This window comes from Lepisosteus oculatus, chromosome 15, assembly GCF_040954835.1.
Source record: "Lepisosteus oculatus isolate fLepOcu1 chromosome 15, fLepOcu1.hap2, whole genome shotgun sequence".
Lineage (NCBI taxonomy): Eukaryota > Metazoa > Chordata > Actinopteri > Semionotiformes > Lepisosteidae > Lepisosteus > Lepisosteus oculatus.
The window spans coordinates 32,599,034-32,617,799 of NC_090710.1; the positions used below are offsets into that span (position 1 = coordinate 32,599,034).

An 18,766-nucleotide genomic window follows, 5' to 3' on the forward strand; every position below is an offset into this window, starting at 1 on the left:
CAAAATAACAATAATACTCAACAAAGGAATGGCTAATTGAATACGGCAAAACAATAAAACGATCGACAAGTAGGTTTTATTTTGAGCTGACCATAAAATTGCAATGTTTCTGTAGTTAAGAGTTTACACTAGACAGTGCTTTCACATTCATTTTAATTTCATTTCCTAATACTGATTTGAAGCTGGAGGAATATGAGGAAACATTTATTCAGTGAAATCCACGTAGGTGTTTAAACATCAGTAGGTGTAGACATTCATTAAGTTTGCTTCAGATTTTTTACATATAGTACTAAAAACGATGCATGTTTACATGATTAGTGTAATAGTGTAAATTACTATTAATAGTGTAAAATAGTGTAAAAGTCAAGATTCAGTTGTCTTCAGGAGATGGTTAATCGACAGGATGAATAGCTCTACATGTCTGTCTTGCTGAGCTGATTACAATAAACACGGTCCTGACAGCCCATTCCATCTTATTCTGTCAAAGCTGACTGATTCAAAAATAGCTTTTTAGCACATTGACACCTAACTCTAGAATTATCATTCTGTTAAAAGTGAGAACTTAATATACCAGGAGGCTAGAAAAAAAGAGTATACTTCATTTTTTTATTAACTACTGTACAATATAAGCTGAAACATTTCAGGTGGACAAGTCTAGTACTTCTAGTCTCATGTCATTAAAGTTTTATCTATTTTTTTATCTACAGAGAAACTTTACTTTTCTTTTAATTACTTCATATTCGCTCCCAGGGACCAGTTCATGTCTAAAATAAAGATAATTATCTGTCCTCTGGATTAGACAACAGTGAAGTTAATTCTTTATAGTGTCTCATAATCCCCCATCAGGGGCTGTGAAACACATAGCAAGCCTTAGACTACAGGATGGGTGAGTGATGTTCAAGGAGGCCTTTTCCCTCCAGGACAGAGAGAATAAGAGGAGTTTTCCAACAGCTGTAACCTCAAAGACGTCTCTTGCTTTATTTTTCTCCCTTTTCTTTCCCTCTCCCTGCTTCACAATATTAATTTTTTAAAGACTTTTTTGACTATACATGCATATTACATATTTACTTTTTAAACATCTAGTATCCTAGTTCTAAAACAGGGTAAACGAAGTGCAGGAACAGGCAGTGACTGGTAACTGAAGTAAATGTAACTTCAAGAAAGCTTCTCACGCCCGATGAAGGCTCCACACCGAAACGTTGTGTTGCCTTTTTTCTCTCTTCAGCAGGAATAAACCTTTACGTGTTCCTTTGCAGCCTACGCATGCTGACGCAGCTCCCTACTTCAGGAAAGCTCTCCCATATTACAGTACTTAGTCTGATGAGAGATAAATACAACAAATGATACTGAGGCCAGTTTTCCCCAGAAGTGCATTTTCCACAGCGTATCCGTAAAAACCATCTTGTTCGCTTAATTTCCAAACAACCCATTAAATAAACAGGAAAACAATTGTCGCACACTGCAATGACAGAATGTTCTGTTTCCCTGCGAATGTGGAGGATTTGACGTCACTTCTTACTCCGCCCGCGACCGAAGATACGAAAAGCGAAGTGAACTGTGCCGCATTTTGCCAGTCACAGCCGAATCAAAATACTGCAAGGTAGAAGGGCAAGATTGTCCTCGTCCACGTTCTCCGGACGTCTAGGTGCAAACTAATTGCATTCAGTGGGGTTCCCTCCTGACCTTCAGGGGCCGGGTCAGCCTGGGGTCACCACCCCTACGCTGGCTCGGTACATGCAATCGCTCCCGGTGAGCTCCCATTCAGCAAGACAGGCGGCTGAGGGGCAGGGACTTCACCGGCCGGCGAGGGCAGAATGACTGGAAGAGCCTCCTGTCACGGCTGGGCACAAAGGCATCACAGATGAGTCCTTACGCTCAAGCCACGGGGGGCAGGCAGAGAGGTACCGCAAGATACGGGGGGAGATAACTTCCATACCGTGTCACACAGGTGGCTCGGAGGTGGAAGTGAGATGGTGTGGGCTGCAGTACAGTTTGGGTGGAAATCAGGGTGTTTATCGATGGCTCCTTGACCACGCGACTCCGTTAAAGGGGAACCGCAGCCCTTTTTTCATATTTCAGGGTTAGAAAGAATCGGCCTCGATGAGCACACTTCAAACCGCAATCACAGTAACTTGTAAAACCTCCAATTTACACCACAAAATAGATGAAATTTCTAGGGATGTGCAGCGCCATGTTCTGCGATTCAGAACGAGGCAACACCAAGACTTCTGGTGACATCTGTGGCCCTATGACACTGTAAACAAGCAGGTTTTTGAATACAGCTCTTTTAATCTAAGATAAATATTGCTCTTGATTTTTAGATGGTTTTGCAGCAACATATTACTTACTTGTTAACTCTGCATGCAGATCACGTTGGAACATGTCTGTAGTGAAATGTGTGCTGCACAACCTGTACTTGTTTGCTCGTGCATCACATTACAGTACATTAATCATTACGGAAACTAGTGAGCAGGAATCGCCGAATCATGTCGCAATTCGTGGGAACTCAAATGCGAGTTTGCGACAGCATGGTGACATAGTACTTATATATAATATATTAGAAGTTCACGATTTTGTGCTTAATTCAAAATTTGTAATTTTTTTTCTATAACCTAAATGAATTTAGATTGTTAACAAAATGTAATAGCCAGTCTGAGAAACTGGGACTGCAGTTCCTCTATATAAGACACCGTTTGAGAGAAGTATGTTTTACCTGAAGGTGCTGCAAACGTGTGTCTGACTTTTTTGGCATTGCACAACTGTTGACCTGGCACGTAGACTGTTGCTCTGTGTTTCCCTGCTCTGCCTTTGCCAGCATTTGATCAGAGGGCTGGTCAGAGTCTTGACACAGTGCCACTCCCTGGATAGAGGGGAACTACGCTACACCAAAATGCCAGGTCCATTACCCAAATCTCTGTACTTTCTAGGTTTCAGGCGGGGTGATATCACTTCTGGAACGGGCTGTTGCGCAGGAACCCAACAGAGCTCTTCTGAGAGAAATCGTGCGCATAGTCTGTACACTTGCTGAACTCTTCTTGGCGAGAAAACATGATTACCCAGAGAAAGACAGAGGGAATCAATGAGAAATAATGACAGTGCTACGTCAGGTGTTCATATTAGTAGAAGCACATTGAGGATATTGGAGATGGAGGTGTTCATGGAATAAATATGTGCTCCTTTGGTAATAATCCCCTCTGATTTGATAGCAGTTTGAACATTAATGTGTCACATAGTATGTGCAGCAGGGTTATTTAAAATCCATGCTGCTTATTAAAACTTAAATCAACATGTATTTTATTCTCATTTGGCAAATTTGACATGATGTGTTTAATGCCCCCCAGTTTATACTGTAGTTTTTAGATTATTTACAAAATCAACTTTCCAAATTAAAAAATAAGATGTACAGATTAAGTCTTATGAAGTGAAGCCAACAGCATCCCTCTTCAGTTGAAAGATAAAAAGGTTACGTCCCGGCAGCAAGGAAATTTGAAAGGTCCATCTCCATTCTAACACTGAAGGCCATACACTAGATACAATTTATCATAATTAGAGACACTACGGTACACTGCTAGCCAGATAATCTAAACACTAATAGTGTGACACAAATTCCTTTTCCATGCTTGTAAACATCAGAAAAACACACTGAGTACATTAGAAGAAGACAAAAAGATCACTAGCTTCTAATAGGAGTGCTCATAAATTTTGCAAGCAGTGTTAAATTCTTCACTCCTTTTCATATTTCAACAAATGATACACTGTACAGAGAAAGAAAACCTTTTTTATGTTAATGTACACCTTGGACCAATCTAACGAGTACACACATTTTCCTCTCCTGAATTCCCCTTCATCCACTGTGACAGAACATGATAAATATCTTGGTCTGTGGGCTCAGATGTGCTTCTCAGGCCCTCATTACTGTTACCACGGAGATTAGGCCTTTTCTTCTAAATCTCAGCCACAGAGTTAATTTGGGAAATCACTTCATAAATATTGAGCAGCTATCTCTGGTATCATTATTTAATGTATTTCAATGATATAACAGGCATGCTGAAAATTAGCCTTTATATTCTTAATTTTACCCATTTTTGAAAAGTGAGCTAGCCATAAGAGGTTTTAAAAGAATACACTGATCAGCATGTTGTTAAGTCTGCCCTTGTTACCACCTCTAAAATGTGTTTAGCGTATTTCTGCAATTGACCCAGATGGAAATACTAATTTAGTGATATATGTACTATGTGCCAATTGTATTGTTAAAAGTCAGGAATATGTCTTTTCTCAAGTATTAGATACTAAAATGAATACTAAAATGAAATAATTTAAAACAGTTGTCTTGGAATCAAATGTTGCAGATGTCTACTTTTGTGTATGGGGTGGACTTCGGAGTAAACATAGATGTAATCAATAGATAGGACTCATGAGTAAAATATGATTGAAGAGGGAAAATAATACTCTTTGCATACATAGTATTTAATTTTGAACTACATCTTGTAATTTAGCAGTTCATACAGTAAGTCAGGTCATACACCCAGGATAAGGGTGAATGTTGAGCAAATAAGAGTGAAAACGTTTAAATTTAAAACTTACTGCTAAGACAAAAAGCCAGGTGTTACATTCAGATCTGCAGAAGAGTAGAACAAGGCGCTTTAGTGGGGGTACTGTTGCCAACTGACGCAGGCCGTGCGCAGAAAAAACAAACTTCAGCTGAAGATTAAAGAAGGGTGTCACAGAGATCTTGAGGAGACCTTAATTGAGTTCAATGAATTTGGCTCCCGCTTTTCTGCAGACGAATGTGAAAGATCTGTGTGCGTGACAGGCTCTTGCTAAAAAAAATAACTCCAGTAGAACACAAGGAAGCTCCAGGCAAATCATCTGACGAGATGAAAAGGAAGATGACTAGACGCGAGCTGACGCAGTCCTTGTGAACTTGTGCAGCGCGAGAGTCACAGGGGCTCGGGAAAACTGCAGGAAGAGAATTTCTCCCAGGAGCAGCAAATGCAATAGAAGATGGTGGCTGTATAAAGCAACAGGCTACACTATTCTGTGCTAGGCTGCCTTTGAACGCAAAAGCAGCCCCATTTATTTGTTGCTGCCTCTTCTGACATCCTCTTTGTTGAACTGTACTGAAAGGTTTCTACTCTTTTTTCTGTTGTCCATGCAGCTGTTAATCAGCGGAAACTAGAGAAGGGCAAAACAGATTTCTTTAAAATCTACTGACTTATTCTGCATCAATTACTTTAATTTACAGTAGCATAAGAACAAGACATACGTGGTCTCAGATCAGTAATCTCTTACAGCATCAACTGTAAAACAGACAACAGTCTAACAAATATTTCCCTTCCTTCCGTATTCCTTGAGCAAACACTTATTTATCTATAAATATGTTTACCTTTACCTATTTACCTATTTATCTATATACATTGCCTTACGAAAGTATTCAATCACTAGCACAATTTTCACATTTTGTTGCTTTAATTACTGCAGTCTATTGTGAAGTAGCAATTGATATCTGTTATATATACAACCAACTTTACAAATTAAAAAACAAAATGTAAATAATTGACATTAAATAAAAAATAAAAAAGACATGGTTGCATAAGTGTTCAAACCCACTGCTTGTTGCAGTGCTTAATTAATTTAAGTACAACCTTAATTAACCTTAATTAGCTACACAATTACCGAGTGACCTCTTTTTTTCTACAATAATAGTGGTTCACATTATTCCACATGTCTACTGTATGTGAAATACAACTGTCTCTGTAAGTCGGGCAGTGAATTTCAAGCAAAGATTCAAGCTTTCAGACTAAGGAGCTTTCAAAACAACTCAGGGAAAAAGCTGGTGAAAGGCATCAACGCTTACTAATTTATTGTGTTTATTGTGCTGCCCAGACACTGGGAGGGTACTGTGAGGCCAACACTTCAGTTCAGTGGCTGAGATGGGAGGAAATGAGTCAAAGCTGGTCTGTATGGTGGAGTGGCAGGAAAGAAACCATTACTGAAAAAAAAACTCCAACTCTGCACAGCGCTTACAACAACATATATGAGTGATATGAGAGTCATGAGGCAAAACTGTGTTTTGTGGTCAGATAAGATGGAACTGGAACATTCTGGTCTAAGTGCAAAAAGATACATCAACTTCAAACAACCAAAGTTGACAGCACACCACCCAACACCATTCCTAACGTCATGCATGGTGTACGGTGCTGGCAGCGTTAGGCTCTGGGGTTGCCTCTCATCAACAGGGGCCGAGACATTTGCCAAAACCGACAGGAACACAGACGGAGCAAAGTGCAGGCAGATCTTAAAGGAAAACGTGCTTTGGTCTCTTAAAGATCTAAAACGGGAATGAAAACTCACCTTTCAGCAGGAGAATGACCCAAAGCACAAGGTGAAAGTCACACTGAGTGGCTAAAGAATACTGCTGTCTGTAAGCAGTCTCCAAGCAAGTTGAGAGAGCTTGCACACATCTGCCACGAAGAAGGAGCAAAATGTGTCCTGATATATTGTGCGAAGTCAGCAGAGACTTACCCAATAAGACTTGTAGCTGTAATTGCTGTCAAAGGTGCTTCAACTAAATATTGAGTTCAAGGGTCACTTACTGCAAAGTATCTTTATATAAAAAATAAGACAACATGAGAATCTCTGCCAGAGCAGATTTTAATCGCTACTTCTTACAGTATGCAACAGTCATCTTGAACTTGTTAAAAGGACATTGAGTAACACTTTCTCTGGACAGAAGACTTCAGTTTCAGGCCTCAGGTTTTGATTAAAATATTAAGTCTAAATGATGCATATACAGTAGATTTTTCGTAATTTCACAAAATGGGACACCATAGAAAGGATCTACATACTTTTGAAAGGCACTGAACCCATTTTACCACCCTGGTACTAATTATCATAGTATATTTAATTACTATTACTTATTTAATGGGCAAGTTTTTTACAATTGCATCAACAGCCCTACAGTTTAAACTGTATATACAGCACAGTATGTGTCAGGGGAACAGAATGGGAACAAAATTAAGAAACAGAAGTGACAGTGCTTGGAGCTCAGAAGTGAAGGTCTGGAATAAACCGTCAAGCTACTAATACTATGCACCCAGTATTATTTCCTAAATAAATTCTCTGTTCTTTGTTTTCGTGTTTTTCAGAATGGTTCTTTTGTAAAGGTACCATAGTGCTTTCAGTTCCTTTTTGCTTAAAAAAAAGCCTTCAACATAATTTCTTCTTTAAAAAAAATTACAATCTATAATGAACGTTTATATTATTATTAACTAGTAGATTTTACAACTTTGTTATTATCTATCACATCTACGAGATGAGATTCTTTCAGGAGGAGCCTAAGTGTTTATTAACTCCAGAAAACAAGCACCTCGTGTTGAAATATATCTGAAATTACTGTTCGTCTAAAAAGATCAGAGTGCCACATATTTATTCAAGACTGCTCTATTATAATGACAAACCCTATGGTTCTTGAACAGTCTATTATATAAAGTGCACACCCACTGCCTTACATTAAGGGCTGAGGGTTTTTCCTCACTTCATTGTTCCCTGGCCAAGGGACAGACAGAGCTATTTGTCAGGTTTAACTTGGTAGGCAGCAGAAAGAAAAAGGTGGCGGTATCTGGGTCATTGGAGGTGGCAAGCGTGTGGCAAATTCTCTTGCCATCAGCCTCGGGGACAGGGAAAGTGAGCCGCACATCAGGAAAGTTCACAGCGGCCAGCAGATTGTGAAGAATGAGAAGTCGATTCCCAGACTGATCACGATAGGGGATAAAGGCCTGTGCTGCACCTGGAGGAAGATATAATGCTGATCTATCAAAACTGGTTAGAGCATGAGGGATTTATCGTTTTAATTCTTCAAACAAATCACTTTGTTTGGGCAATTAAAAAGACAAATCTCTCACGTTCTAGCAGATTTTGTACTTCCAAAAAGTAACAAATATAACTCTTGTCTACCTCAAGCCAGTGTGTGCAGCTGTCCAGAACTTCAGCTGCAGCAAGCACTTTATCATGAAAGGTCCTGTTTCCTCAGAATATGAAATACTTGACTTGGAGCAATGGCACCTGGGCTATCCACAATGCCAGATACCCCATTCATTAAAAAATACGGTTCATGTTCCGTGTTCGCGAGAAAACACAGTTCACATATACAGAATATAAACTGAATACTACGCATACATAGCACACAAATGAAAGATCTTCTGCTGAAACAGAGTTCTCAGTGACACTGATAATAACTGCAACATTGTAGAGTAGATTCAAAATTAATCTGAATTTATTAAATTGTGTTTAAGGAAAATAAATAGTTAATTAAACAATTTGACATTAAGAAGATTCTGTAGGCAACTCAGTAGCTGCTTTGTATGGATATGAACTATGCAAGCAAAACTGTATATGTATTATTGTCACTGTATAAAAAGCAATAATATTTAAACCACATTTTCAATTAAAAAAAGGTTTGTATATGGGATGCTGTCATGTGCTTCACATCAGATTTGTTCAGTGGGTATCAAGTTTTTAAAATAATTTCCATGGAAGGCTAATTTATTGAGAATTACAAATGAAGAATTATAAGCAATTGTAAAGAACCGTGCAAAGTACTGCATAACCATGGCCACTAATTGTATGAATAAATTAAGTTTTGATTTATTGTAGAAAAAACATTTTGGATTTTATTTTAGTTTGTAATAGTGACCGTAAGGTTTTCTAAACACACCGAACAAGGTCTACTGACGCTGTAGTTGCTGATAAAGACGCTGATAAACTGCTGCCATAACACACTGTGTAGGCTTCACACTTTATGAGGAGACAACAAATATCTACACTAGGGGAGGCTCTCAGGCTGTCAGAGTGCAAGGCTCTCCCGCGTGGCCTGTATCCCAGTAACAGGAAGGGATGGCCCAGAAAATCTGAAAATGAAAAGGCTGCGTGATTCTCTCTGTCTAACTTGTATAGATCACTGATGAACAGAACAGTCAGCAGAAACGTTGTAAATTGCTCCATTGACAATGTGTGAGGAACTTACACTAACTGCACTGCACAGTGCACAAGATCCACCACCGTCTGCAGGAAAACCAGGGAGCATTGAATATTATAAGGAATACAGACAGGTTCATTTTCACTAGTGAGCTTTGAACAATTACACTGGCCAATAACATTCCGAAGGGACTGTCTCAGTTCTGTAGACTACATAGAAAACGTAACAAAAATGAATGCAACTGAAGTTATTCCACCTGCATGATTATTGCATTAATATTGCATTAAAACTCCAGAGATGCAATAAAGCACAGGTCAAAAGGCAATTAACGAGGGGCTTCTGAAATTAGTTTAACAGAATTAGTTAACAGCTGTGCATCTAAACAAAGCTGCTTAAGCCGCAATGCAATTCAGCTTGTGCCATTTCCAATTAGATTATTAACTGACTCTTCTGTTTAGTTTACTGACTGTTATATGAAAGGAACAAAAGAAACAAAAGGTGGTTTTGAATGTGTGGTGAAGTGTAATACAGAGTACGCATTCAAACAGACCTTAGAAGTGTGAACTTGCATCAGGCGGGTTGCATAAAGTGGTTATTTTAAAAAAAAGTATTGCAAATCTTCCCTCTACAATTAATACTTTTTTACTCTTCAGTGAATAAGATTCATTTAGAGCAAAAGGCTGGCCTGATGTGTTCTTCGGGATACGCCCAGCTAGCATGACATCTCAAACTGGATAAAAGGAATTGTTTTGGAACTGGAGGTCATGGGATTGATATTTCGGCCTAGCTCACACAAAGTCCGAGGCTTGCTGTTTATCGTCATGGCCAGAGACAGGAGCTCTGTTTCAAAGCTCCACTTGAAAAAGACAATTGTAATGGCAGCTGTAGAAGTCAATTCAGGATTGGCATATAAAAGCCTTCTGAATCTTTAACGCACTGAGCTCCCAGAAGCTCAGTCCTAAGCTGCAGCCAATTCTAGAGTTAGACTTAACTTCTTCCCAGCACCTGCTGTAAGCATATGAATTTTTCGCTACAAAGACAGACAGTACAGCAAGCCAGCTCAGGAGTATTCAGTCAAATTCAAAGATTTGGCACTACTTGATTTTAATCAGTTTGGGGCAAAAAACTGAAATACAACACAACCTTGTCTTTAAAAGGCAGAACACATACAGTATAAGTTCATTGTTTTTCCGATATACAGCATTCTGGTAGTCTGAAGTCTCATTTGTGTTGTACCAACATCTGTATTATATGTTCTGTCTCTAGTATGAGCAAAGACCTCATAGAAATTATTTTGTTTTTAATTTTGCCGTCAAGAACACAAAACACAAGATAATGATTACCGACTTGATTAAGACAATGCAATACGAGTTTGAATAACAGAAATTTCAGAAAACTCATTACCTCCTTTTAACTTTTGAAAATTCCAACACAAGTGTACTGTAATTAGTTATTACAGTAAGAAATCCACTGAAAAACAAGCGTTAACGCTTCTCAAAACCTATCATGACACGTGGTATTTAGCATGCTCTACTCCTCCAGCAGCACTTTCCCCTACAGGGTACTCAAGAGCATCTCCATCACACCTCCTCATACTTGGCTTTGAGCTTTTCTAAGTTGTGTCTGACGGTCTACTAAATGTAATAGAAAAAAGAAAAAAAATAATTCCACAAATAAGAAAAGAGATTACAGACAAAATACAACCTATTAACCTTTTTCCCAACCACTTGGAAATGTCAAAGAGAGACGGTCACTTTTTTGGCAAACTGTAAGGGCACTGATACCAGGTAACACTTTCCATTTAAATGACACCTTGGAGTTCACTGAAAATCACTTCAAGACATTAACGTGGTCGTTAAGGCATTGAATCTGCAGGATAGCTCAATACAACAGGCTAAACGAGTCAACGCCGATGATCTCTTTTATTGCTGAACTGCGCGGAGTCGGCAGCGTTCGCTTGTCCAGGAGCCTTCTCCCGGCTGTCCCGAGGGACCGGATTAAATGAGCTCTCCCTCACTCTCCCCTAATTACTCCGCTCGTGTTGGGAAGTGTATCAGTACAGAGGGAATATATTACCGGCTCATTGTCTCCACTCAATGCCATTAGGAGGAAATGAACTCAGACGCAGCAGCCCTGGTCTGGCCTACGCGGTGGCTCTTGACAGCTCGACAGCAATTAATGAACAAGAAAGGAGGGGGCAGCAGGCGGAAGCACGAGGTGAGGAATAAGGAATAAGGAAGGAGAAGGGCGTAGGGGGAATATGAAACAACACAAAAAACCCAGTTAAACTGCACACAGAGTCATAAACCAAAAGCACGTACAGGGCGCGGTAGCTGGGAAAATAAGAAAGACGAGGGGCGGTCATGTGGCCCTTCCTGCGCTCGGAGTTGTTCGGCAGGTAAGTGAATTTAAAATTGTGTCCCGGTGCTTCTCGGAGGGACCCAGCGTTCGGGCCCCAACCACTCTGCTGGGAAGCCAGTTCCAGACCTCTATAGCTCTGCTATGAGCAAAACAGACTGAGCCCATCGATACTCTTATGTTCTAGTGTACTTGAATCAAACCTCTACATTTCCTTTATTGTAGCCTGAATAGATAAATGGTTCATAACTGGGCTGCATATGACAGTTCCCTGAGACCAGGAAAGACTATTGAAATCTTTCTAAAATGTATATCCTTTTTGCAGTCTGGCGGCCAAAAGGGACCACAATACTCCTTCGAGGTGTTACTTAGTGTATTGTTAAGCTTGAGCATAACTTCCCTAGATTTAAATTCCAACTTTGCTAAAAACAGAAATGATCCATCTGCTTTAATACTGGATGGGATAAGGACAAAGAAGAATCTGTATACACACACAGAAAGCCCTTTCATGTCGTATTTGCATGCAGCTGTGAATCACTCATGCCTTACATGTAAAGTACTGCATGTTCCTACAACCTGTGTGGACTGATAAGTGATAATTATATTTGTCATGTGTCTATCCAATCTGTGATTTTGTAACTCCCGTCATTATTTCTTTCTGCCCCTCCCTCTAGTTCTGTATCATCTGCAGATTTAACTAGTCAGCTTTCTAGACAGAATTTAAAATCATCGATACAGATCAGGAAGGGCAGCATGCCTGACTCAGACCCTGGGTGTGGTGAAGATCACTGCTTACATGTGCTAAGTAGAGGTTGTGACCCTTAGGATGAAGCACCGTTTCCGGATAACCATCTTTCAGGTCTTTAAAGCCTGACGTGATGGGGCACGTTCAGCCTTATTATGGCAAAGAAGCAGCCCAGATTCACACCTTGTGAGTTCAGTTGTTTTTTTTAAGTTAACGGTTCACATTAACATAAAAAATACAAATTTCTTTTTTTATAACAGACTGCCCTTTCCCATTGGCATGACCTACTGTAGGCTTGTATTAAAGCAAAACTTCAACCCATTTGCTAATCACAAACTTTAAATCAAGCTCTTCCATTGTTTGCTTGAGGTTTCTCCTTTTTTACCTTTTTATTTTCCCTTCATTTACTGGAGTCATTAAGCACTGGGTCTGTAATGTGATTGACAAGTGGGCCCGTGTTTGTTGTTATCTAGGCCTAATTTAATCACAGTAACTATACCTCCTTCATGAGTGGGACAGGGCTTTTCAAGAGGTTAATACTACCAATCACGTTTCTCAGGAGTGCTTAAAATGATGCATTTTTCTCCCATAGTGGGTTTTTAATAGAAAATATGATCATTTGTTGTATTAAATGTTTTAGTGTACTTCCATTTGTCATATGAGACCCTTACATTTGATTGAAAAATATGTGCACCGTTGCTAATGTCCATCTTCCTGGAGATAACAGTTAAAGATCACCTCTCACAGCCAACAAAGGTGCTTCACTACTTGAATGGGATGAAGTACCTATTTTAGTCAGATCATTGCCTCATTTTTCCCCCTCTTCATGACCAATTCGGAGATGATTACAGCATTTTGAAGCATAGCACACAATAAGGCACGGGCATTCAATTTTATTAAAAAAAAAACTTTGAACACTCACTCTAAATTAAAAGAGTAACACACATTTCATACACGCCGTCTTGTGAACAGGTATTTCAAGCTGTAAGCCACAGCAGAAAATGAACACAGGTACAATAAAGGGATTGTGAAAATGTACGAGTGCACATCCATTACTTAAAGAAACAGGAATGCGCAATGTGAATTTCTCAGTTAAATACACGCTAAGTAACAATTTTCTGGCTTCATTGTTGACACCCTTCTATCAACAGCCTCAATCTCATTAGATTCTGATATTATGTGCACAGGGCACTGACGGATTTGGGCCCCAACAGGAATAATCAAAATCCCAAAATAAAAAAGAACAGGAAGTCATAACCAAAGAATACACAGCATTTGGGCTTTTGTTTTCTTTTTAATCTTCTGATCTGTTAAGAATCGTGTCATCATTTTTCAAAAGCCTATGTCAAATCAAACTGCTGTTACAGAATAACATGTTCCGTGAGGCACCCTGGTCTCTTGCCTGGGGCATCAAGCAATCACCACTGTGACCTTATCCACTGAAGAGAACCAGCCAGCTCCCAAGTCCTCATGTCTTTAAACGCATCCTAGGCGTAATTCCTGAACTTACCAGGCTTCATCACCGTGATGCCCAGCGGGTTGGAGGTGCGATTGGTCACTCTGGCCCAGGTGCCGTCGTAGTTCTTCCTCCACAGCTCGGCGGAGCACTGGTACGTGCCCGACTCCCGCCTGCTGGCCCGGCTCACGCCGAGGCGGAAGTTGCTGCTGGAGGCCGACTTGTCGATGGTGGTCCTGGTGCCGAAACCGGACAGCTGCCCCCCCCACTGCAGGGTGCCGTCGCGGGTGAAGGTGACCAGGTCGCGGAACTCGGTGCCGTTGGCGGGCTGGAAGCGCCAGGTCACGGAGACGGGCACCAGGCGGTTGTAGCGGGGCTTGACGATGCACTGCAGGTCAAAGGAATCGTTGTAGGTCACGCTTGGAGTCCGAGAAGAGGCCACGATGGAGAACATGGATTCTGCGGGTTTAAGAGAACAAAATCGCAGTGTGAGTACTCCGATGCGGTAGTCACCGCATTTCCGTCCCGTTCGACATGACCGCCGGGAAAAGCCCAGAGCTTCAAGTTTCACAAATGTTTTCAAGTATAAACCACTTTATAAACTTCTTTCAAAGAACACTAAAACTATACGTCGTCTCCTTAAAAAGCTGCCGTGAAAAACACAACAGATTTTATAAAGATACTTCCAGCACATTCCCTGAGAATTTAAAATATAGTTAAAATGTTTAAATAATAATTTACACTAATTCCTTGAAGCCACTTGTCATTAAGTGATTAAGACAGATTATCCCTCCAATGATTTCTGGCTCTGAAGCATCATCTTGAGATGCTCTAAGAGATAAGTCAGGGATTCATTAGAACTTCAGCAGTTCTTCTGTTCATCCATATTCACTCATTTGTCTTAATGATGCTGAAAAATCTGACTTACTACAAGCTTTCTCTTGGGAGTATGCTGGCAGTGTACACTGTAGGAAAAGGCTGTTTTATTTTGGCTCTTTAGGCCATGTAGCCTACTAACACAAAACCATCATAGACATTTGTGTGCATAGACATTTGGAAAAATAATTAATGAGATTACAGAAACTTGTATATTAAAAATTTTAAACAAATACAGGTTATGATGTCTTGCTGCTGCATGTGCTGTGGAATATAGGTACACCCGGCTTTCATATTCTAGGCCTTGGTGTGAAGATAGGGATGGCTCGGATTTTGGCAGCTTCTGTTTGGAGCGCAGATCTATTCAAGCACAAATCTCTTCACTTTCCCTCATTAAAATATACCAGGCTGAGGCTGTAGGGTGTAAAGATGTTACCGATCTTCTCTACGAAAATCCTTTGCTACATTTTCAGTTTAGAAAGGGGCAATAACAGGGGCAAGGTGACCTAAAGCACACAAACCAATTCATTCATCACACAGCAAAATACCTAAGCAGATTAAGAGAACCATTAGTTTAGCAGCCAGTTGCAATTTGTTAATCTCTTCCGACAGTAGATGTCTTTATTTTAATTGCTATCAGTCTTGAATACAGATAACTTATTCTGCCTAAAATAAAAACACTATATTGCACAGGAAGAGAGGAAAAGAGAGAAAAGAAACAGAAAGCACAGAAAGCTGCGATTAAGTAAAACCTGTTGGTAAATGTGATGCTTGTGCCAGATGTCTTGTGACAAATTTGTTTTCTATAAAGATGATTCTCCATTAAATGTTCAGCACATTTATTATGATTATTATGATTACTATGATTATCTACAGCCATTAACTAGAAACTTTCATATCTGACCTAAAAATACTTTTTTATAAACCCAATAGTTTTTCAAATTGAAGTCTGAAGTACAGGGAGATTTTGCCTGCAGCCTCTGTTGCCAGTGACCCTTGGAAAAGCACCTTCTGAGAACCTGAGCAAGTATCTTAATGCACCCAACTCAGCCGCTGGCTTTGTCAAATGGCTTCAAGTCCTGCTATTATACAACAACAAAGAAGGTGAGGACTGAAAGCTCTGTGCCACTTCTGCGAGGCCCCTGGTGCTTTAATATAATCCACAAATCAAGCACCAGAGAGGCTGCCACAAACAGTGGCATGTGTGTTTCTCCCTTAATTGGACACTCATCCTGTAGCCTAAACTGAACGAGCTGCAATAGCTCCTGCATTGAATTTTCTTTTGACACCCAGTTAAGGACAGTGAACTGTACTGTATATACTCTAGCTGGCTTGCAGGAGCTCATGAAGCTGGACTAGAAATGTATCATGTACCAGCCAGAGCTCCACACCCCTCCCTGTCCTCATCCTGCCTTCTTTGTGAAGCCATCTGAGGTCTGTGATGTAAACCAGGTGCAGAGACAGGATTTCTGATTCAAACAACGTGAACTCAAAATACTGTTCTGCAAAACGCTTGGGGCATTCACTTTTCGGCTCCTGCTTGCAAGCTGCTTCTCTATACATTTCAAACAGTACTCTGTCGTTCCATGACATCGAAACCATTTTCTTTGCTTTTATACAGGCACGGTAAGAAATACAGCTACTTCTGCAAGGTGGGATGGGAACATGTGGTGCACAATCAAATTATTTAATGAGATTGAATTTGAAAACAATTTCACAAGATCTAGGCCCAAACAAATATTCAGCCATGGCTATAATTTTAGTTAGGTTTGTGCTAACCCATTTGTTCTTTAGGTGTTTAGGCCTGTTAGGAACACAGCAATTAGCAGGCAGAATGGATCTGAAATCACAGATTTCTTGCTATATGATGAGAGAACAGCCAGCTTGCTGCTGCAACCCTGGTTCCACCGGGGGGAATAACAGCTGAAGTTCCCAGATCTGATAGAGAAAGAGGATTCCTGTGTATAATTCAAGCCAAGTTCCTGACAGGGTTTAGGATTTTCTTGAACTGCCTTCTGACAAAATAAATGATCTCAGCAGTACTGATACAGTACTGTACACTTTCATCAAGTGACACTTTGTTCAAAGGCTCTGTAGTCCAGCCTGTGAGAAAATCTGCACAGAACGTTCTGTTCTCCTCCAAATAAAAAACGTGTTAACGCCAACACGTGGGGCTTCTGACACCCACAAAATCCCACACTGAGCTATTTCTAAAGGAGCTTGTCAACAAAGCGATTGGGACTGCATCTGCTCATTCCATGCGTCCGTTCTTCCAGTTCAGGGTCATGGGGGAGCCGGGGCCTATCCCGGGAAGTCACGGGCACGGGGAAGGGCAGACAGATCCTGGACGGGACACCGGAAGACTACATTATGCTTTTAGACTGTGGGCGGAAACCAGAGCACCCAGAGGAAACCCATGCAGACACGGGGAGAACATACAAACTCCACACAGACAGCCCCCCAGGTCCAGAATTGAACCCTGGGCATCAGAGCTACGAGGCAGCAATGCTAACCATGGTGCCCCTGCAGTATCCAATAGGTTTGGTCTTCTGACCTCTTCCAGACTTCCCTTCATAAAAAATCTAGCCTTGTCTGAAGACACGTTCATTACAAACTCTGATACATCAAACATATTAAACAGCAAGCTTCAGATATAAAGTGATTACACCTGTTCAAGTCTCTTTTCTCCAACTGATAAGACCTGCACGAACAACACAAATCTGTTAAAATACTGCAGCATATACAGCTGCAAGTCTGTCACCATGTAAAAAATGAAAGCAGTGAATGCAGCAGGAGCAGGCTGTATATACGCTATTATTTTTCTGATAATTTATTTAAAAGGGCACTTGTAATGCTATGCAGTTTATGAAAAAAGAACCCCTAATATACTCAGCAGCTCAGAATTTTGTAAAGCTGAGCCTCTAGAGACATTTGCCTGTAGTAAATATAAAAAAGATCATGTTTGGCATGACACAAATAAAAATGGGCTCAATCCTAAAAATAACAGGATGGAGCTTTACCCATCTTTGTTGTTTTTTTTATTTGTAATCTTAGAATACAATTGAGAAAAAAAGACCCCAGGGACATGAGTGCACTTACCAGCATAAAGAATTTTAAATTACCTGCAGTGAAAGAGAAGTGCTTCTAAACTGCTGTACATAACATACTTGGGTTGTTAATGAGCTGCTGTGCGTTTCTGAAGACTGGGGTTCCCATTCCTCACTGAAGGAGGTATTAATAGGCATCCCAGTGTGCCGGGTGTGAACGAGCCACAGAGCAAACACATGAGACCACAATTTAAGGAAGCGCCAAGGAACAGACAGGAAATCATTTCACAACCGTTGCAGACCCTTGCTGTGCACATCTACATATTGGTTTTAATTTTGATCTCACGGTGATATCTGAATATATACCGTCCACAGAGCTGCCACAACAGCTCAGCAGGGCTGAGAGTGAGAGCGTGTCAGGGTGTGAACGGAGGCGCTCTCTCACAGAGGCAGCAGGCAGCGCTTCCCCTCCGCGCTGCTTTCCGTGGCTGAAGCCTATCCTGAGAGGCAAAGGAAGGACTCTAAAACAGCTGCAGGGGATTACTGCAGCGGCTCTCGCAAGGGTGAAATGTGAGCTAGCAATGAACGAGAAAAACGAAACATGTGGAAGAGAACTTACCGACCGCAGTGACAGTTACAAGCTTCCCGGCCGACTTCTCTCCGATCTTTTCCCAGGACCCGTCGGGTCTGGAAACCCACTCCGCCACACCGCACTTGTACTGGCCCTCGTCCTTGGGAAGGGTGTTGTACACCGAGAGGGTGAAGGTGTCTGACCGCACCCTCTCCACCCGGATCTCGCCGTAGCTGCTGCGCTCGCGGTATGACGGCCCCGGCCGAACGGTGCCGATCTGGTCCACGGCCGCGATGTCCTGCGTGGAGCCCTGCTTGTCCACCAGCTGCCAGGAGAAGGACAGGCTCCCCTCCTTGTCCACGGTGGACCGCACAGAGCAGGTGAAGTGAATGGCGTCTCCTTCTATTACATTGGTGGAGTTGCTGGACACGGAGACAGTGATGTTACTTCCTGCAGAAGGCAATGAAAGCGAAAGGGGGACCCTTACTACATTTAAAAACCGCAGATACACGTGCGCTGATAAGTCCTTGTAAAAGGTCACAATAAGGTGGTGTGTTGGCTTAAATTCGAGACATTTTGGTGTGCAACTGATAAGTGTTTAACACTCATTTTTGTTATCGTTCATTCAGCTGTTTTAATGTCCATACAGAAAACATGCATTTTCACATCTAAAACAAATTGGTCAGTAAATCAATGGTTATGCACTGTGATGAATAAACATTTTTGTACCAACCTA

At 41.0% G+C, this 18,766-nt stretch overlaps 1 protein-coding gene across 1 annotated transcript in view; it reads right to left on the bottom strand.

The window, feature by feature from the left end:
• igsf3 (immunoglobulin superfamily, member 3) overlaps window positions 1–18,766 on the bottom strand; it is a 105,249-nt gene that overhangs the window by 22,862 nt on the left and 63,621 nt on the right. The window contains exons 5-6 of the mRNA XM_015364374.2: window positions 18,079–18,480; window positions 13,591–13,995 (exon numbers count right to left, since the gene is read on the bottom strand). Coding sequence (XP_015219860.2) covers window positions 13,591–13,995; window positions 18,079–18,480 — 807 coding nt within the window. The remainder of the gene's footprint in view (window positions 1–13,590; window positions 13,996–18,078; window positions 18,481–18,766) is intronic.